The 22810-nt window shown below is 36.1% G+C and overlaps 1 protein-coding gene across 5 annotated transcripts; it reads right to left on the bottom strand.

Annotated features, from left to right (window-relative positions):
- Positions 1 to 569: 569 nt before the first annotated feature.
- Positions 570 to 21887, bottom strand: LOC128319908 (prostasin-like). 5 transcript variants are annotated; one of them, XM_053239356.1, is made up of 10 exons: positions 21781 to 21887; positions 20518 to 20538; positions 14617 to 14779; positions 14118 to 14389; positions 13657 to 13802; positions 11212 to 13565; positions 10665 to 10758; positions 8846 to 10471; positions 7178 to 7198; positions 2529 to 5804 (listed from the first exon to the last, which is right to left on the bottom strand). In XM_053239356.1, the coding sequence occupies exons 1-6, from the start codon at positions 21839 to 21841 to the stop codon at positions 13299 to 13301; spliced, it is 930 nt and encodes a 309-aa protein (XP_053095331.1). In that variant the 5' UTR covers positions 21842 to 21887; the 3' UTR covers positions 2529 to 5804; positions 7178 to 7198; positions 8846 to 10471; positions 10665 to 10758; positions 11212 to 13298. The 5 variants fall into 5 exon arrangements, with proteins under 5 accessions (XP_053095332.1, XP_053095331.1, XP_053095330.1 ...); XM_053239355.1 differs by having other exon boundaries at positions 10665 to 13565; XM_053239354.1 differs by having other exon boundaries at positions 8846 to 10758.
- Between the last annotated feature and the right edge of the window lie 923 nt (positions 21888 to 22810).

Genomic DNA, 22810 nt, shown 5'->3' with positions numbered 1-22810 from the left:
GATGTAACCATTAGAAGATGGTAACTTGTGGCCATGAAGGGATGCACATGGTCAGCAACAGTACTCAAATAGGCTGTGGTTTTCAAGCGATGATTAATCAGTATAACAGTATTGACAGGCAGGGCTGTGTGCCTCAGCAGAAATCGAGATTCATCAGAGCAGACTATGTTTTTCCAGTCTTGACCTGTCCAGTTTTGGTGATCCCAGGAGATCAGCAGTTACAGAAATATTCAAACCAACCCGTCCGGCACCAACAATCATGCCACGGTCAAGGTCACTGAGATCACATTTTTTCCACATTCTGATGTCTGATGCAAACACTACCTACAGCTGCTGGCCCATATGTGCATTATTTTATGCATTACGCTGCTGCCGATTGACTGATTAGATAATTGTATGAATTAATATTAATAAAGTGTAATTAATATTAATAAATTAATAACTAATAAAGTGTTTAGCCAGTGTATAACTATCTATCTATATCTATATATATCTAACTTGTATGACTACATATATATATATATATATATATATAGTCATACGTAGTATAGTCATATGTAGTCATACAAGTGACAAATTAGACAGCACCCTCCACCACAATCATCAAAACTCTAACAGAGGAAAGAATGATCTTCTTCCATCCAGTACAGTCCAGTAACTTGTAGTATCTTTGCCAAGGTGTATTGAAGATGCTCTCATGGCTCTTGTCAGCCCAATAATTTACTAAGACACTTTTTGTTGTTTTACTTTTAATGTGTCATATACGTATATAGACTCTCAGGTACATATAGTCTGCAACATGGACAGGGGGTACAAGAGAACAGACTGGAGCAACATTCTGCAGATAGCCAACTCGGCTTTCTCTCTATGGACTTTACCAAAAAAAGCTGAGCTACTCGAGGTAAGTACTTAAGGTAAGTAAGTAAAAGCTACAGATAAAAGCAAAGTATTGTAGCTAAATAAATAGCTAGAATACAGTAATGTTAGCTCACTCCTTTCGTTTGTGGATCTTTAAACTAAACTTTTAGGTTTTAGCTAAAAGCTAAGTATGGATTTTCTGCAAGACATAGATAAAATACTGTGATGTTAGCTTACTCCTTTCATTTGTGCTTGTGTGTATAATTTGACTATCATCACTAGAATATAGAGAGGGAGGGGAGGATGGGGATTACGGAGAAAGAAAGGAACAGATAGAAGAGGCTGGGGGAGTCACGATTGCTTTTTGATGTAACAAATCCAGGTTGATTGTTGCTGATCTTGCTGTTAATCCAGTTTTGGTACTGAGACACTCTGGTGTACACACCAGGGATCTTAGGTAAAGCGCAGCCATAGCCAAAGCTCACAATCCCAGCCTGAACCCATGTTCCATTGGACTTGACCACCAGTGGACCTCCAGAATCACCCTGCATGGACAACAAGCTGTTAGCTACATGTCTCATGTTCTTAAAACAAGACACTGTACCAAATTAATATGGCAGGTATTAATATGATAGATTTCTTACCTGGCATGAGTCTTTTCCTCCTTGAGTTAAGCCAGCACACATCATATTGTCTGTGATAGAACCAGATCCATATGCTTTTGCACAGTCACTGTTACTGACAATCGGCACCTGCACCTCCTGCAGGGTTTTAGGGGACGGCAGATTAACTGTGAAGACCCATGATTAAGTTTTACCAACATGGATTTGCATAATGAACCCTGCTGAAAAATCCAGCTTGGTCTGACCAGCTACTAGCAACAAAAAACACAGGCCAAGACAATCAGACTATATTCCAAAGCAAGGAATGGTTCATTTCTTTACAGATTATTTTTTCAAATCAACTAGTTACATTGAATTAAACATGTAATCCACTGCGTGTGGCAATATTTACCGCTGGATGCAATTTTACCCCATCCTGTGACCCAGACATTAGTACCACCAGGAAAAGAACTGTTGCTTGCTGCAAGGCACACTGGCATGACATAATTGGTGAAAGTAACTGAAGAGGAGAGCTGGACTAGTGCAATATCATTGTCATGGGTGGTAGGGTTATACTCTTGGTGATTAATAATGCTACTAGTGCCTGTTTTCTGCATATTAGGGTTAGTCCCCTCCAGACTTTCCATTCCTAGATAGATTGTGATTTCAGGTGCAGTAATGCTGAAAATGAAAGGAAGAGATATTGAGACTGATATTACAATGTCATTTGTCACTCCCCATCCCTTATTTCCTTATGTTTTATACTTACAATAAACAGTAATAACCTGCTTACACTAAACAGTGGAATACCTTATGTGTTGTGCACTATGAAAATGCAAATACATACATTATTATTGTGTGGTTATTTTAGACTTTCTCAAGCATAACTCTCAATATACCTTGGGAAACAGTGAGCAGCCGATAAGACCCAGTTCTCATTGATCAGGCTGCCACCACAGAAATGGCTGCCTCCTGACTGAATGCTGACCTGCCAAGGCCAGGACCCAGGAGCAGCATCTTCACCACCCACAATCTTGGTGTTCAGTGGAGGCCGACCACACACTGGTAGAAAAGAGGAAGGTCATAAAAGCACAAAATCCTTATTCCTTATTAACTGGAATTTTACTGTTCTTTAAGAGGAACAGCCATTATTAATTTACACAGTAGACACTGGATTGTAAAGTGCAAGAAATTTTATTTTGATACTATTTTCAAACACTGATATTAGTTGTCATTACATCTTGTCAAGCTTTTAAACAAAGAGAGCCTGGACTTCCCATGAAATCTTAAAGCAATCGCCTGTGTTGTACAGTTATATTGTTTTTTTTTCTTGTCAAATATACATCTTAATGCTAAATTTGTCAAAAGTACAGTGTGTCCATAGAAGCAAAACAAGAACAATAGCAGGCTATGTGGGTTATCTGTTTAAAATATCAGGATGACTAGCAAACATTAGCTACCTTGCTAAGCTAAAATACCTAGCTTTACCTCCAGTTGAAACTTGTTGCACTGACCTACTTGGTAAAATAATTGAAGCTATGCTTTTTTACAACTTAGGATGACAAAGTTATGGAAAAAATTGGCGAGACAAGATTCCTTCACTGCTTCAGCTGAATGCTTCTGGTTAGTATTTTGTTTTACAGAAAAGTTAAAGATACTGTATGTTTTACAGTATTATTACAATATAGTCACAGCATTGTTACTGCAGTCATACAACAAGGTCCTTTGATACAGTTTAAACTAAACACATTTAAAGTATCACACTTGTGTGAACACAGTATTTTTATTTTATTTATTTATTTTTTTCCTCATATGGCAGCAGCGTTATAGGCTTTGTTTTGATATAACCTCAACCCCATCTTATTATTGGCTTATTTTATTGGCATATTTACTGCATTATTTTCACCCGTGTCTATTTTGTATTCAATCCTTTGTGCATATACTGTCTATATGCACAATCCTTTGTGCATATACAAAAATATGGCTGAGTAATGAATGAAAAGAATAAGCACAGATGGGTATATCTGTGCTTTTTCTTTTCATTCATTACTAAGCCATATTTTTGTCCTGTTTTCCAAGTTTCCAACTTTCTTCTTAGTGTTTTTCTGGTTTCGACTTTTGTCTGTGTCTCTTATCTGGAACACGCATCCTCCTTGTGTAACCCTAGCTTTATCATAACACACATTACATTTGAATTGAGGTTTATGGATTTTACACAAGAGAGAAAAATGGCCAGTTTGAATTTCCAGTCCTAGCTACTCTAAGCACATACTGTAAGTTTCATATTTGATTATACGAGTAATATGTAATCACATGTGGAAAACTTGTGATGGTGCATTTCACCATGCTATTCCCTGAAATTGCACCAGTGAATACAAGGAAAAACAAGTAACACTGTGTGAATAATTTGTGACAAAAGGAATAATGTGATAAGTCACATGATAAATAAACCCACATGTGAAAAATTAACATGTGAAAATAAATGAATTGTGAAAAAAAAATCAGAAAGTAAAAATAAATGAATTGTGATAAAATCATATATGAAAAAGAAATAAATAATGTGCTAATTAATAATAAACTTATCAATTTGCCAATTTGATAACTAACTGTGTAGATAATAATATGACCATAACAGATCAGCAATTAGAATGTTTTACTCCCCTTCGAGAGACTGAACTAATTTCATTAATTTCCTCATCAAAATCATCAACAGATAATTCCAGAAGCAATCAAAACTCTTCTAAAAATAATCAGTTCTTCCCTTAGCTTTGGCTATGTACCTAAATCTTTTAAACTAGCAGTTATCAAACACCTGATTAAAAAACCTGACCTCGACCCCTGTCAGTTGTCCAACTATAGACCTATATCAAACCTCCCCTTTATCTCCAAGATCCTAGAAAAGTTTGTAGCAGAGCAGTTATGCTCATAACTGCATAGGAATAACATTCAAATGTATCACTCAGGATTTAGGCCTCGTCATAGCACCAAGCCAGCATTGGTTAAAGTGGTAAATGACCTACTACTGGCTTCTGATCAGGGTTGTGTCTCCTTGCTTGTGTTGCTTGACATTAGTGCAGCTTTTGATACCATTGGTCATACTATTGGGCCCTCTCCTGGCTCAGGTCTTATTTGACTGATCGTCATCAGTTTGTAGATGTAAATGGTGACTTCTCTATGCATACTAAGGTAAAGTTTGGTGTTCTGCAAGGTTCTGTTTATATGTGCTACTTCTGGGTAAAATTAAACATGGTATTAGCTGTCAGTGTTATGATGATGACACACAGTTATATATTTCAGCAAAGCCAGATGAGAGAGACCAGCTTAACAAAGTTGAGGAATGTGTAAAGAACATTAAACACTGGATGCTTATTAACTTCCTTCTACATAATTATGACAAGACAGACGTACTTGTACTAGGACCACATGCAGCTAGAAATAACCTTTTTGATTACACAGTATCTCTGGATGGCATTTCTCTTTCTTCATGTGTAGCAGTAAAAGACCTTGGCGTGATTATTGACTCCAGTCTTTCATTTGAAGCTCATGTAGATAATATTACTAGGATAGCCTTCTTTCATCTCAGAAATATTGCTAAGATAAGAAATATAATGTCACTACACGATGCGGAAAAATTAGTTCATGCTTTTGTTACCTCTAGGTTGGATTATTGTAACACCTTACTGTCTGGCTGTTCCAGTAGGTGCATAAACAACCTCCAGTTAGTCCAGAATGCAGCGGCCAGAGTTCTTACTAGAACCAGAAGATATGACCACATCACCCCTATCTTATCCACCCTACATTGGTTCTCAATCAAATTTTGCATTGATTATAAAATATTCCTATTGACCTATAAAGCACTGAAAGGTCTCGCACCGCAGTACCTGAGCAAACTTTTGGTCTTTTATGATCCACCACGCCTACCTTGATCAAAAGGTGCAGGCTACTTGTTGGTACCTCGAATAGTGAAGGCTACAGCAGGGGACAGAGCTTTCTCTTACAAAGACCCACAGTTATAGAACAGCCTTCCAATTAGTGTTTGGGACTCAGACAGTCTCAGTGTTTAATTCTAGGCTGAAAACATATTTGTTTAGTCAAGCCTTTTGTGAATAGTTTTTTATTAGGTAGAGCATCAGATCTGGAGGGTTCATGGGCATAGAGTGTAGTGGTGAACTGGGATGTTTGGATGCTGTCAGCCCACCATTCCCACGCATTCACTCAGGTTTGTTGACAGTGGAGTGGCTGGCTGCTTTATGTCCCAGGGTGCCCTCATGTCTGTGTTGGCTTCTGGCTCTCCCTTTTAGTTATGGTGTCATAGCTAGTCTTGCCGGAGTCCCTGCTTGCACTCTGCACACAATGTATATATTCTTTAACCATTATGTGACAATTAGCATACCTAACAATCTCTCTCTCTCTCCCTCTCTCTGTCTCTCTGTCGAGCTACACATGCTACTCCTGAGACGCCAGTGATCCTCACCCCTTCTGCTCTCTGGACCTGCCTGATCCATCCTGATGCCCTACTTCTGGTAGGATTTCTCATCACTTGGAAACGATTCACTGCTGCTGAGGATGTCCCCACATGGACAGCCTAAAGTTACATGAGATTACTGTGGATGGTACCATTTAGATACCATGAAGAAGACTTTGGACTTCACTTGATATGAACAGGTTTACTATGACGGCTTAGGACTATAATTGCTATGATAGCTTTTGGACTGCAATTCCGACAAACAGTTTTGCATTCAAGTCTCCATCAGTGAAGAGTTGATCACAAAATAGACTTCATGTGAAAACTATAATGAATTTTCATGGTTAAACAATTGCACTTTTTGACCATATAGTATACAGTTATAGAAGGGAATTATTTATAATGACACTGTCACCCAGATGAAGACGGATTCCCTTATGAGACTGGTTCCTCTCAAGGGTTCTTCCTCATTAATTAATTTAAAATTTATACTCTGAATATATATATTTCTATAAAGCTGCTTTGTGACAATGTCCATTGTTAAGTGCTATACAAATAAAATTGAATTGAACTGAATTGAAAATCTGGCAAAAGAGGGTTTTGCTATCACTGAATGCTTGCTGAGAGTTGAAATAATTTTTCAGCCCTCCTCTGGTCCTCTTCTCTACCAGAGAGAAAGTGAGGGAAAGCAAGTCAGGTGAGTTAAAGAATAGATCAAAATCATGTATTTCACAGAATATTTTGACATTTGTTTTTGTGGTTTTTTTTTTTTTAAATCAGATATTCAGCTAGCATGCATATGATCTTTGGGGTGGTTATGGTCCAGATGAGCGCAAATACAGTGGTATGTGGTGCTTTCCCATAATCTGTCTTGTAAATGATTCACAGTTTTGAATCAGTGTTTGTTTTGTGCTGTGAACATTACAGGTATGCATTGTTCATTTAACTTACTTGAGAGTTAAACAGAGAACACAGAGTTAAACAGAGTTAAAACACTAAGACTGGCAATATATATAAAATTGTGAAAGTTTTAATCTGACCATGTACGAATGTTGTGTATGTATCAGCATTGTACAGTAAACACTGACTCTTTCACTTGGATAATTAACTTTAAGCTTAATACCTAGTTGAAGTTTGGGTTCATTTGGACACCATGTTATTATTGTTACTTCACAAACTGGTAAATCTTGCAATGTAACCTCTGTTTTAAAAATAAAACACAGTTGTCATGTTGTTTGAATCAAGAACTTACCAGCCAGCTGGGCGTGTGAGCCTAATGGAAAAGGAAGAGAGAATCACAATGCTCAATGCTATATCAACAACGTCAGAGAGTTTCTCCAGTGTAGCTTTTGGATGCTAAATACAGCATAAGCCAACATGCACAATATAATTAAAATAAGTTCAGAGAACCCTGTATTAGCAAGATTCTCTTAAGACTGAGGATGTTATTGCTTCAGCCAAGACAATGAAATGTCTGACAACAAATTTGAACATGCATTTTCATAATACTAATACAACAAAAAAAAGACTTTAGTAATAGTTAATGGTGGTAAATGAACCAGCATCATTAATGTGTAAAGAATATAGTGCAATGTCACTGACATAATGAGAAAAGTATAATCAATTTAAAACACATTTTCAATATTATTTTTACAGTTTATCATTTGCCACAGTTCCTAAAGTCTTTGTCAATGAGTAAAACAAATTATTATTTTATTTTATTATTTTATTATTATTATTAAAATAATTATTTTAATTACTGTTCCATTTAAATTATATAACCAACTACTTGTATTTTGGGTTAAATATGTAAAAATTAATACAAAGAGACAATATGCAGGCATACAGAGAATAACAACTATAAAGAGAAAGGCAATACTGAGGCAATAAGAATACAAAGGCAATAAGAATTCTGTTCTTAGTGCTTCCAAAGTACTTTACATAAATAATAAGGTTTCCACCTTGTTTTGGCAGATTAAAGCCAGGTTAAAGGGTCATAAGTCACTACTGGTAGAAATGACAATTTTCGTCATATCAAGGTTTTTTTTATTATTAACATGGCTCTGCACCTACATGGTACAGGCATTATGTTTTCAGTGTTTCTGTCTGAGATTCTCATTAGAAAGACATCTCAAGAATGGGGTTCTGAATGTTTGAAGGATCACTGTAACCAGCAGATGAAGGGTCAAGGTCACAGCAAGATCAAATGTCTGAAATGTCTGAAAGTTTCAAGATTACAATTAACCAAATATATGACAATTAAAACTATTTCTAGACATTGTTTTACTCATTTCAAAATTGAAATATCCTTGTTCTATTAGCAAGTAATGTTGCTAATTTTAAGCATTTAGAAGCATCATCATCTGTCAATATCTATTGAAATTTTCACTTGCTAAGATGACACTTTTTGCAGTGTAGGCATACAAATTAGAAGATGGAATAGGGTTAGGGTTAGGACTGAAACTTTCAGGAGGGTTAACTAAAGTGGAAAGAGATTAAACTATTTTATATTTTTTAAACCATCTTCCTCAAAATCAGTTTTTTCTCTTTTCGGAATTCAAAATCTGTATCTCTAGATGATCTGCATTCATGACATTTTACAAGTTCACTCTTAAATTCTAATTAAAAGGATTTTACAGAGGAATATTGTTTATTCTTGGATTTATATTAGATATATTTTATGAAAAATGGCATCAAAAAGTATGCGGTATTTTCTTGATTAAACAATAAAAAGTGATTTCCAACTAACTGCTCTGTAAAGTATCTATCATGACTAGATTTTTTTTATTAAGTATGCAAAGTTATCAGTGTATAATTAGATACAGACTAATTTGTATAAATAAATGAACATTTTTGAAAAAGTTCCAATACAAAGATTTAATGGAATATTTATCAGAACCAGCACTTCCTTTACACATACCTGTAGCATTAAGGAGTAGAGCACATACAACACACACAACTTTCCACAAATTAATCTCCATGATCGTGTGTCTCTTCTGGTTTCAGGTAGTTTTCTGTCTCCTGATGTCCTGTGTCTCTAAATGTACTAGACTTCCATTTATATTCCAAGCACATGTAGACTGTGACCTCCCCTACCTGTGTCATCTGTTACACGCCCTGATGAGAGATTTCTTCCCGTACTGATCTAGAACTAGTTCCCCTACCCACGTCTTTAACTTATAATGACTAGGTGAAGGCAAAACTGACTTGATACCCCCATTAAAAACAATGTACCAAACAAACAATCAAACATATATCTTTCAAGACAGGGAGTGCTTCCTTAGGTGTCTGAATTTGTGTTTAGCAGCTTTGTGAAAATGTCTGTAGTTAAAAGCACTTAATAAATCAATTTGAATTGAACTGAAATGAACTGGTGAGAGAAGCGGCTTGTATAAATGAATACATTCGTATAAATTAGCTCTAGAAATATTCTTGAGTCACATTTCTTTCACTTTTTTAGTTTAAAATGAATTCATTGGTCAGTCTCATTTGTGAATGACAGACAGTGTGAAAGTATGTCTTGGACTTCTGTACTTGTCTTACTAGTATGTCTAGATCTCTAACAGTCTGTGTATGTCCCGTCAGACTTAACAGGTTATTCTACATTTTTCACTGGTCTATGTAATTTTTTTTCTCTAATTCTCCTGATCTAATCATGCTTATGTAAAGTTATGTAAAAATTTGAATGAGTAGAGCTTCATTCTCTGAGAGGGATAAACTGAATCATGGCTTCTCAAAGTGTCTAGATCTGGATTTCTGTAAAGCTGCAAAGTTAAATACAGCTCAGACTGAAATTTCTTGTGTAGTTCAGTATGATGCACCCATCCACTGAAACAGAAAGATTATCACTGAATTTTTTTCAGGTGAGCTCACTCATACCAATGAACATACAGTATGAGTTTTCATTTCCTAATCGCTTGTGTATATAAACAAAGTTAGGTTTAAGTATGATTTACTTTCATTTTAGCTCTGAGCATAATTGGTTCTTTTTCAACCCACCTAACCTCCAAGAGAAGTTAGAATAACCTAGATACTTTCCAGTGGTTTATAAAGGCAAAATTTTTTTCCCTTGAATGTTGAGTTTTAGTGATGTATTCTTTTGTGTCAAACAAAAAATGTTACTTTGAAGCAGTCTGAGTAATACTGTGTAGTGGAAACCACCGAATATATATAAGGAAAAAACAAACTCAAATTGATTAGGCCTAAAAGCGAACATAATAAACTGTTATTAGATCTAAACTAAATAGGATAAAACAACTAGGTGAACAAAGCTAGTTAAATTAGTGCAAATAGAAGAAAATCTATAGGAAAAAGAAGTGGATAATCAAACATTTGATATAGTTCTTTCTTTCTTTATTTTTTTCTCATTCTTTCATATTGTGATTGTAATTTCTTTTCTTTTCTTTTTTCTTTTTTTGCGCAAAGTGACAACTTACAATTACTCACTTTTTGTCAATATAAGCCGGCAGTTCAAACACATTTGGTGGTCTGTGTGAGTTTCATTACTGCTCCTCGCAACCTAGATACTGGTCCAGCATACCTCAACCTGAGAGTGACAGGAGTGTTACACTAGACACTCTAAAATCACTTAAATAGCATTAAATTAAGCCACTGGCAGCACTACTTCAAATAACACAAATGGAATTACAAACACAAGAAAGTAAATTCATACAAATACTGACACTTATATAACTTAAGGAAAAATAAACCAAACAAAACAATCATAAATACCAACTCACAGGGTTGAGGCTCCCAACAGAAGGAACAATCACCTAGCTTGGTTTTACAAGAGCACACACACACACCACCGTGCACTCAGATCACACAGCCACACTGCAGTAAATCAGAAACAAGTAAATAACCTGACAAATAACTGGATCATAAAATATTAAAATGACCAAATAACTGGTTGCAATAAGCTCCTTCTCACAGAAGCAAGCAACAATGAGCAGTAACAGTGTAGTATTGCAATGATTGAACAGTTGGTCACACATGCAGGTCGCAATAATCGCCAAATACAATAAACTCAAAAATAGATTAACATAAAATAAGGAATTACATCAGATAGATTCAAAGGATGATAATTACACTCAGAGAAACAAAAAGAAAGGAGAACAAAAGAAAAGAAAACAAAAACTCAATCCATTCAAGGAGGGAGACAAAGCTCATACGGAGCACCATTTTAGTTCTCCAAGAGTTTAGAATAAGCAAATACAAACAAACAAAATATTACTAACAATCATACATTGCCCACTCCCCAGTCATAGTTGCATACTAAACCCTTACCGAAAAAGGATATCACCCCAGGTATATCTGTATATAATCCTTTTATAGGCACAGGCTCACCGCATTCATATAAACCGCCAACACACTGGGATACGGGGAAGCACACACGTATCAGCACGTCAGAAAAATGTTACACCCCATGCCAGTGAAACCATTCGCTCAAAACAACAAGCTCAGACGTGACACATCCCAAGCTACAACCAGTTAGTGTTTAAATGGGGAAAACTCCTCGCTGATAGGTGAGCATAACCGTCAATCACTGCTCACCTAGTCCTACTACATTCTGATCAGGATTGTGTCTCCTTGCTTATGTTGCTTGACCTTAGTACAGCTTTTGATACCACTGATCATACTATTCTCCTTGTGTTGTGTTTAGCTGCTTTGTGAAAAATGTCTGGAGTTAAAAGCACTTAATAAATCAGTTTGAATTGAACTGAAATGAACTGGTGAGAGAGGCGGCTTATATGAATGAATACATTCGTATAAATTAGCTCTAGAAATATTTTTGAGTCACATTTCTTTCACTTTTTTAGTTTTAAATGAATTCATTGGTCAGTCTCATTTGTGAATGACGGAAAGTGTGGAAGTATGTCTTGGACTTCTGTACTTTTCTTATTAGTATGTCTAGATCTCTAACAATCTGCGTATGTCCCATCAGACTTGACAGGTTGTTGTACATTTTTCACTGGTCTATGTAATTTTTTTGCTCTCTAATTCTCATGATTTAACCATGCTCATGTAAAGTTAATTTTTTTGCTAAAGCCCCATTCTCTGTTGCTGCTTAGAGAGAGGAATAAACTGAATCATGGCTTCTCAAAGTGTCTAGATCTGGATTTCTGTAAAGCTGCAAAGTTAAATACAGCTCAGACTGAAATTTCTTGTTGTGTAGTTCAGTATGATGCACCCATCCACTGAAACAGAAAGAGTATCACTGAATTTTTTTCAGGTGATCTCACTCATACCAATGAACATACAGTATGTATGTAGTAACTATAGGACAAATTATCAGCTACGTGGTTGAATAAATTCAGAGTTTTCAATTACTAATCTCTTGTGTATGTAAACAAAGTTATGTTTAAGTATGATTTACTTTCATTTTAGCTCTGAGCATAATTGGTTCTTTTTCAACCCACCTAACCTCCAAGAGAAGTTAGAATAGCCTAGATACTTTCCAGTGGGCACACATGCCAAGAACTTCCAACAAACTAACAAAGTCTTCAAGTCACATATGACAATAAATACAATTAATATTTGCAATCAATACCACTGTCATATAGACATCTATACCTAAAACGTTCTCATTTAATTCTTGCCAGGTTGGTATTTGTTCCTGAAATACAAGGCACTCTGGACGTCTAAGTAGTACTCTAAGACACATACAGTTCATATAAAAAGTCTACACTCCCCTGTTAAAATGGCAGGTGTTTGTGAAAAAAAAAAATGAACCCAAGATAAATCTTGTCAGAACTTTTTCTACTCTCAATGTGAAATTACAATGTATAAAAATTAAGTGAAAAACAATCAGAAACATTTTAGGGGAAAATAGTAAAAATAAAACAAATTACAATGACCTAGTTGCATAAGTGTGCACACCCATAAACTAATAGATTGTTGAAGCACCTTTTGATTATATTACACCACTCAATCTTTTTGACTAAGAGTGTATCAGCATGGCACATATTCACTTGGCAATATGGTGTATGGTGTTCTTTTGGTGATTTTTTTATTTTTATTTTTTTTTATGCAACAAACATACCTTTTGGAATTGATCTCTCATCAGATCATAACACATTTTGCTACATAGTTTGGGGTGATTTAGTTTGGATGTTTTTTTGTGAGAAAGGGCTTCTGTCTAGTCACCTTACAGATAAAAGCTAAGTATTGTTCTTTATGTACTGTATGACAGATAAAATAGCTAGAATACAGTAATGTTAGCTCTCTCCTTTCGTTTGTGGATCTTTAAACTAAAGTTTTAGGTTTTAGCTAAAAGCTAAATATGGATCTTCTTCTGGAAGACTTAGATAAAATACTGTGATGTTAGCTTACTCCTTTCATTTGTGCTTGTGTGTATAATTTGACTATCATCACTAGAATATAGAGAGGGAGGGGAGGATGGGGATTACGGAGAAAGAAAGGAACAGATAGAAGAGGCTGGGGGAGTCACGGTTGCTTTTTGATGTAACAAATCCAGGTTGATTGTTGCTGATCTTGCTGTTAATCCAGTCTTGGTACTGAGACACTCTGGTGTACACACCAGGGATCTTAGGTAAAGCGCAGCCACTGCCAAAGCTCACAATCCCAGCCTGAACCCATGTTCCATTGATGTTGACCACCAGTGGACCTCCAGAATCACCCTGCATGGACAACAAGCTGTTAGCTGCATGTCTCATATTCTTAAAACAAGACACTGTACCAAATTAATATGGCAGGTTTTAGATTTCTTACCTGGCATGAGTCTTTTCCTCCCTCAGCTAAGCCAGCACACATCATATTGTCTGTGATAGAACCAGGTCTATATACTTTTGCACAGTCACTGTTACTGACAATCGGCACCTGCACCTCCTGCAGGGTTTTAGGGGACGGCAGATTAACTGTGAAGACCCATGATTAAGTTTTACCAACATGGATTTGCATAATGAACCCTGCTGAAAAATCCAGCTTGGTCTGACCAGCTACTAGCAACAAAAAACACAGGCCAAGATACTCAGACTGGCAGATGCTCTTTGCTGGCTGGTAAGTGTTTTCCAGCTGCCTTGGTCAGAGCAAACTGGATTTTTCAGCAGGGAAGAGTATTCCAAATCAAGGACTGATTAATTTCTTTCCTGATTTTATTTTCAAATTAACTTAATATGTTGAAATACATTAATTATCAAGCAGTCTGCTTTGTGTCAGTATGTGTCACTCACCATTGTAACCGATTTTACCATATCCTGTAACCCAGACATTAGTACCAACAGGAAAAGAACTGTTGCTTGCTGCGAGGCACACTGGCATGACATAATCATTGAACATCACTGAAGAGGAGAGCTGGACTAGTGCAATATCATTGTCATTACTGTTGTCAGAGTTATAGTCTTGGTGGATGATAATCTTGCTAGCACTTGTTTCCTGCATATTAGGGTTAGTCCCCTCCAAATTTCCCATTCCTAGTAAGATTCTGATAGAAGCTGCACCAATGCTGAAAATGAAAGGAAGAGATATTGATACTCTTAATATAGATATTACCATTTAACTTGTCATTCCCAATCCCTTATTTCTGTCTGTTTTATATTTACAATAAACAGTAATAACTTACTACCATTAAAATATGGGATACCTTATGTGTTGCACACTATGAAAATGCAAATACCTACATTATTATTGTGTGGTTATTTTAGACTTTCTCAAGCATAACTCTCAATATACCTTGGGAAACAGTGAGCAGCCGATAAGACCCAGTTCTCATTGATCAGGCTGCCACCACAGAAATGGCTGCCTCCTGACTGAATGCTGACCTGCCAAGGCCAGGACCCGGGAGCAGCATCTTCACCACCCACAATCTTGGTGTTCAGTGGAGGCCGACCACACACTGGTAGAAAAGAGGAAGGTCATAAAAGCACAAAATCCTCATTATAATCGGAATTTTACTATTCTTTAAGAAGAACCGCCATTATTAATTTACACAGTAGACACTGGATTGTAAAGTGCAAGAAACTTTATTTCGATACTATTTTCAGACCCTGATATTAGTGGTCATTACATCTTGTCAAGCTTTTAAACCATTATTTCGGATTACTCCTGATCTTCAAATGTAGCCACACTGTAAAAAAAAAAAAAAAAATGACCCTGTAAATTTACAGTAATTTACTGGCAGCAGCATTGCCTGATAGTTACTGTGATTTTGTGGCTGGTGGTTTGTAAAATAGGGGAAGCACAGGTGTGTGGTATTCAGGTATACACACAGACACACACACACACACACATATATATATATATATATATATATATATATATATATATATATATATATATATATATATGTATATATATATGTGTGTGTGTGTGTGTGTGTGTGTGTGTGCGTGTGTGTGTGTGTAGCAGTGTCTGCCAAGCTACACTAATATCAAGCTGCGAAATAGCTAGCTATCTAGGCTGCGAAATAGCTAGCTAAATTTCACTGAGGAAGATAGTGACAGCTAGCAAACCAGACCTATAAATAAGCAAAAAATTTCAGAATTAATGCAAATAATTTAAATAAACATAAAAAATAAACATAGCTTTATACGCAGGCTGCGCTGTCCGCTGAAAACACTTTGCATGAAATGAACAAACTGTGCAATATTGCAGTGATAACTGATTTGATGCATATCATATTATATATTTGATTCATTCATATCATATATCATATCATATCATATAACATTTCAACAAGTGTGATGAATAATATAGACATATTTCTACATTTAATATAGAAAAAATTCATTGCTACATTTTAATGATATTTTAGGGAGCCTGGACTTCCCATGAAGTCTTAAAGCAATCGCCTGTGTTGTACAGTTATATTAGGTTTTTTTCTTGTCAAATATACATCTTAATGTTAAATATGGCAAAAGTACAGTGTGTCCATAGAAGCAAAACAAGAACAATAGCAGGCTATGTGGGTTATCTGTTTAAAATATCAGGATGACTAGCAAACATTAGCTACCTTGCTAAGCTAAAATACCTAGCTTTACTTCCAGTTGAAACTTGTTGCACTGACATCCTTGGTAAAATAATTGAAGCTATGCTTTTTTTACAACTTAGGATGACAAAATTATGGAAAAAATTGGCAAGACAAGATTCCTTCACTGCTTCAGCTGAATGCTTCTGGTTAGTATTTTGTTTTACAGAAAAGTTAAAGATACTGTATGTTTTACAGTATTATTACAATATAGTCACAGCATTGTTACTGTAGTCATACAACAAGGTCCTTTGATACAGTTTAAACTAAACACATTTGAAGTATCACACTTGTGTGAACACAGTATTTTTATATTATTTATTTATTTATTTATTTATTTATTGCTCATATGGCAACAGTGTTATAGGCTTTGTTTTGATATAATCTCAACCCCATCTTATTATTGGCTTATTTACTGCATTATTTTCACCCGTGTCTATTTCGTATTCAATCCTTTGTGCATATACTCTATACCCATCTGTGCTTATTCTTTTCATTCATTACTAAGCCATATTTTTGTGCTGTTTTCCAAGTTTCCAACTTTCTTCTTAGCGTTTTTCTGGTTTTGACTTTTGTCTGTGTCTCTTATGTGGAACACGCATCCTCCTTGTGTAGCCATAGCTTTAGTCAACGACTATGATTTCTGGAACACGTAATTACAGTCGTGGCCAAAAGTTTTGAGAATGACACAAATATTAATTTTCACAAAGTCTGCTGCTTCAGTGTTTTTAGATCTTTTTGTCAGATGTTACTATGGTATACTGAAGTATAATTACAAGCATTTCATAAGTGTCAAAGGCTTTTATTGACAATTACATTAAGTTTATGCAAAGACTCAATATTTGCTGTGTTTTTCAAGACCTCTGCAATTCGCCATGGCATGCTGTCAATCAACTTCTGGGCCACATCCTGACTGATGGCAGCCCATTCTTGCATAATCAATGCTTGGAGTTTGTCAGAATTTGTGGGTTTTTGTTTGTCCACCTGCCTCTTGAGGATTGACCACAAGTTCTCAATGGGATTAAGGTCTGAGGAGTTTCCTGGCCATGGACCCAAAATTTCAATGTTTTGTTCCCCGAGCCACTTAGTTATCACTTTTGCCTTATGGCAAGGTGCTTCATCATGCTGGAAAAGGCATTTTTCGTCACCAAACTGTTCTTGGATGGTTGGGAGAAGTTGCTCTCGGAGGATGTTTTTGTACGATTCTTTATTCACGGCTGTGTTCTTAGGCAAAAATGTGAGTGAGCCCACTCCATGGCTGAGAAGCAACCCCACACATGAGTGGTCTGAGGATGCTTTACTGTTGGCATGACACAGGACTGATGGTAGTGCTCACCTTTTCTTCTCCGGACAAGCTTTCTTCCGGATGCCCCAAACAATCGGAAAGAGGATTCATCAGAGAAAATGACTTTACCCCAGTCCTCAGCAGTCCAATCCCTGTACCATTTGCAGAATATCAGTCTGTCCCTGATAAAGAACTTCCTGGAAAGAAGTGGCTTCTTTGCTGCCCTTCTGACACCAGGCCATCCTCCAAAAGTCTTCGCCTCACTGTCCGTGCAGATGCACTCACACCTGCTTGCTGCCATTCCCGAGCAAGCTCTGCACTGGTGGTGCCCCGATCCCGCAGCTGAATCAACTTTAGAAGATGGTCCTGCCGCTTGCTGGACTTTCTTGGGAGCCCTGAAGCCTTCTTCACAACAATTGATCCTCTCTCCTTGAAGTTCTTGATGATCTGATAAATGGTTGATTTAGGTGCAATCTTACTGGCAGCAATATCCTTGCCTGTGAATCCCTTTTTGTGCAACGTAATGATGACTGCACGTGTTTCCTTGCAGGTAACCATGGTTAACCAAGGAAGAACAATGATTTCAAGCACCACCCTCCTTTTAAAGATTCCAGTCTGTTATTCTAACTCAATCAGCATGACAGAGTGATCTCCTGCCTTGTCCTCGTCAACACTCTCACCTGTGTTAACAAGAGAATCACTGACATGATGTCAGCTGGTTCTTTTGTGGCAGTGGAAATGGTTTTTTTTTTGGGATTAAGTTCATTTTCATGACAAAGAGGGACTTTGCAATTAATTGCAATTCATCTGATCACTCTTCATAACATTCTGGAGTATATGCAAATTGCCATCATAAAAACTGAGGCAGCAGACTTTGTGAAAATTCTCAAAACTTTTGGCCACAACTGTACATACATACACCGAATATACACCTCCTGCATATTACAACAATAAATGTGCCATGTTTGTGCATTAAAATGCTGTACTGTTTTTCAGTTTGTTTAGAGTCTTAATTTGCCCCAGGAATTAAGATCATAACACACATTACATTTGAATTGTGGTTTATGGATTTTACACAACACAGAAAAATGGCCAGTTTGAATTTCCAGTACTAGCTACTCTAAGCACATACTGTAAGTTTCATATGTGATTATATGAGTAATATGTAATCACATGTGGAACATTTGTGATGGTGCATTTCATCATGTTATTCTCTGAAACTGTACAATTGAATTCAAGTAACAATGTGTGAATAATTTGTGACAAAAGGAATAATGTGATAAGTCACATGATAAATAAACCTCCATGTGAAAAATTAACATGTGAAAATAAACGAATTGTGAAAAAATCATATATGAAAAATAAATGAATAATGTGCTAATTAATAATAAACTTATCAAGATGCCAATTTAATAACTGTGTAGATAATAATATAACCATAACTGATCAGCAATTAGAATGTTTTAGTCCCCTTCGAGAGACTGAACTAATTTCACTAAGTTCCTCATCAAAATCATCAACAGATAATTCCAGAAGCAATGAAACCTCTTATAAAATAATCAGTTCTTCCCTTAGCTTTGGCTATGTATCTAAATCTTTTAAACTAGCAGTTATCAAACCCCTGATTAAAAAACCTGACCTCCAGAATGCAGCAGCCAGAGTTCTTACTAGAACCAGAAGATATGACCACATCACCCCTATCTTATCCACCCTGCATTGGCTCCCAATCAAATTTTGCACTGATTATAAAATATTACTATTGACCTATAAAGCACTGAAAGGTCTCGCACCGCAGTACCTGAGCAAACTTTTGGTCTTTTATGATCCACCACGCCTACCTTGATCAAAAGGTGCAGGCTACTTGTTGGTACCTCGAATAGTGAAGGCTACAGCAGGGGACAGAGCTTTCTCTTACAAAGACCCACAGTTATAGAACAGCCTTACAATTAATGTTCGGGACTCAGACAGTCTCATTGTTTACTTCTAGGCTGAAAACATATTTGTTTAGTCAAGCCTTTTGTGAATAGTTTTTTCTTAGGTAGAGCATCAGATCTGGAGGGTTCATGGGCATAGAGTGTTGTGGTAAACTGGGATGTTTGGATGCTGTCGGCCCATACCTAACAATCTCTCTCTCTCTCTCCCTCTCTCTGTCTCTCTGTCGAGCTACACATGCTACTCCTGAGATGCCAGTGATCCTGACCCCTTCTGCTCTCTGAACCTGCCTGATCCATCCTGATGCCCTACTTCTGGTAGGATTTCTCATCACTTGGAAACCACACACTGCTGCTGAGGATGTCCCCACATGGACAGCCTAAAGTTACATGAGATTACATGAGAGTGGCTTTGGACTTCAATTGATATGAACAGGTTTGCTATGACGGCTTAGGACTATAATTGCTATGATAGCTTTTGGACTGCAATTCCGACAAACAGTTTTGCATTCAAGTCTCCATCAGTGAAGAGTTGATAAGTTCAACAAAATAGACTTCATGTGAAAACTATAATGAATTTATATGAATTTCACGGTTAAACAATTGCACTTTTTGACCATATAGTATACAGTTATAGAAGGGAATTATTTATAATCGCACTATCCGGTGTCACCCAGATGAGGATGGATTGCCTTTTGAGACTGGTTCCTCTGAAGGGTTCTTCCTCATTCATCAATTTAAATTATATATCCTGAATTTATATATTTCTATAAAGCTGCTTGGTGACAATGTCCATTGTTAAGTGCTATACAAAGAAAATTTAATTGAATTGAAAATCTGGCAAAAGAGGGTTTTGCTATCACTGAATGCTTGCTGAGAGTTGAAATCATTTTTCAGCCCTCCTCTGGTCCTCTTCTCTACCAGAGAGAAAGTGAGGGAAAGCAAGTCAGGTGAGTAGATGAGTGAGGTGAAAAGATCAAAATCATATATTTTATAATCTGTCTTGTAAATGATTCACAGTTTTGAATCAGTGTTTGTTTTGTGCTGTAAACATTACAGGTATGCATTGTTCATTTAACTTACTTGAGAGTTAAACAGAGAACACAGAGTTAAACAGAGTTAAAACACTAAGACTGGCAATATATATAAAATTGTGAAAGTTTTAATCTGACCATGTACGAATTTGTTGTGTATGTATCAGCATTGTACAGTAAACACTGACTCTTTCACTTGGATAATTAACTTTAAGCTTAATACTTAGTTGATGTTTGGGTTCATTTGGACACCACGTTATTGCAAACTTGTTACTTCACAAACTGGTAAATCTTGTAATGTAACCTCTGTTTTAAAAATAAAACACAGTTGTCATGTTGTTTGAATCAAGAACTTACCAGGCAGCTGGGCATGTGAGCCTAATGGAAAAGGAAGAGAGAAGCACAATGCTCAATGCTATATCAACAACGTCAGAGAGTTTCTCCAGTGTATTCTTAGCTTTTGGATTCTAAATACAGCATAAGCCAACATGCACAATATAATTAAAATAAAATCCAGAGAAACCTGTATTAGCAAGATTCTCTTAAGACTGAGGATGTTATGTTAACAGCTATAAAGAGAAAGGCAATACCTTCATTCTGTTCTTAGTGCTTCCAAAGTACTTTACATAAATAATTTGATCTGCCACCTTGTTTTGGCAGATTAAAGCCAGGTTAAAGGGTCATAAGTCACTACTGGTAGAAATGACAATTTTCGTCATATCAAGGTTTTTTTATTATTAACATGGCTCTGCACCTACATGGTACAGGCATTATGTTTTCAGTGTTTCTGTCTGAGATTCTCATTAGAAAGACATCTCAAGAATGGGGTTCTGAATGTTTGAAGGATCACTGTAACCAGCAGATGAAGGGTCAAGATCACAGCAAGATCAAATGTCTGAAATGTCTGAAAGTTTCAAGATTACAATTAACCAAATATATGACAATTAAAACTATTTCTAGACATTGTTTTACTCATTTCAAGATTGAAATATCCTTCTTCTATTAGCAAGTAATGTTGCTAATTTTAAGCGTTTAGAAGCATCATCATCTGTCAATATCTACTGATGTTTTCACTTGCTAAGATGACACTTTTTGCAGTGTATTTGTATCTCTAGATGACCTGCATTCATGACATTTTACAGGTTCATTCTGATCCCTAATTAAAAGGATATTACAGAGGAATATTGATTATTCTTGGATTTATATTAGATATATTTTATGAAAAATGGCATCAAAAAGTATGTGGTATTTTATTGAATAAACAATAAAAAGTGATTTCCAACTAACTGCTCTGTAAAGTATCTATTGTGTGAGTGTTAGATTTAGATAAATATTTTAATTCTAACAACATCAAAAGACTAGATTTTTTTTATTAAGTATGCAAAATTATTAGTGTATAATTAGATAAAGCCTCATTTGTATAAATAAAGGTACATTTTTAGAAAAGTTCCAATACAAAAAATACTTGTAAGAATCTCAGCAACGAAGTAGCAATTGTGATATTTATTCTTTTAAAAATTTCCCTACTCATCTGTAGGTTCTTGCCTTAATTGTAATATATTAATCATGTGACAGATTTAATGGAATATTCATCAGAACCAGCACTTCCTTTACACATACCTGTAGCGTTAAGGAGTAGAGCACATACAACACACACAACTTTCCACAAATTAATCTCCATGATCGTGTGTCTCTTCTGGTTCAGGTAGTTTTCTGTCTCCTGATGTCCTGTGTCTCTAAATGTACTATACTTTCACTTCTGCTTATATTCCAAGCACATGTAGACTGTGACCTCCCCTACCTGTGTCATCTGTTACACGCCCTGATGAGAGATTTCTTCCCGTACTGATCTAGAATTACTTGCCCTACCCACGTCTTTAACTTATAATTACTAGGTGAAGGCAAAACTGACTTGATACCCCCATTAAAAACAATGTACCAAACAAACAATCAAACATATATCTTTCAAGACAGGGAGTGCTTCCTTAGGTGTCTGAATTTGTGTTTAGCTGCTTTGTGAAAACGTCTGGAGTTAAAAGCACTTAATAAATCAATTTGAATTGAACTGAAATAAACTGGTGAGAGAAGCAGCTTGTATAAATGAATATATTTGTATAAATTAGCTCTAGAAATATTCTTGAGTCACATTTCTTTCACTTTTTTAGTTTTAACTGTATTGACACAAGGCAGGTTGGGTCCATGGATCCATAATTCTGACGCCTACCATCTGTGTACCTCACCAGAAATCGAGATCCATAAGAGCAGGCTATGTTTTTCCAGTCTTGAACTGTCCAGTTTTGGTGAGCGTGTGCCCATTAAAAAATCCCAGGATATCAGCAGTTGCAGAAATATTCAAACCAACCCATCCGGCACCAACAATTATGCCACAGTCAAGGTCACTGAGATCACATTTTTTCCACATTCTGATGGCTGATGTGAACACTACTATATATATACTGTATATACTGTGTGCCCATTATATTCTTTACAGATTTTACAAAACATTCAGCACAATATATAAAATATTAACTGTTAGTGCAGGAGATGTTACATGGATTAATTTTTCAGTTTCATGTTAAAAAATTATGGATAATTTATATTTTATTTTGAGTAAAGTACAGATGAAAGAGGAATCAGTTATAATTATACA

Source organism: Pangasianodon hypophthalmus, chromosome 13, assembly GCF_027358585.1.
Source record: "Pangasianodon hypophthalmus isolate fPanHyp1 chromosome 13, fPanHyp1.pri, whole genome shotgun sequence".
Lineage (NCBI taxonomy): Eukaryota > Metazoa > Chordata > Actinopteri > Siluriformes > Pangasiidae > Pangasianodon > Pangasianodon hypophthalmus.
The sequence above is the reverse complement of the archived record's forward strand: the minus strand, read 5'-3'. Positions and strand labels throughout refer to the sequence as shown.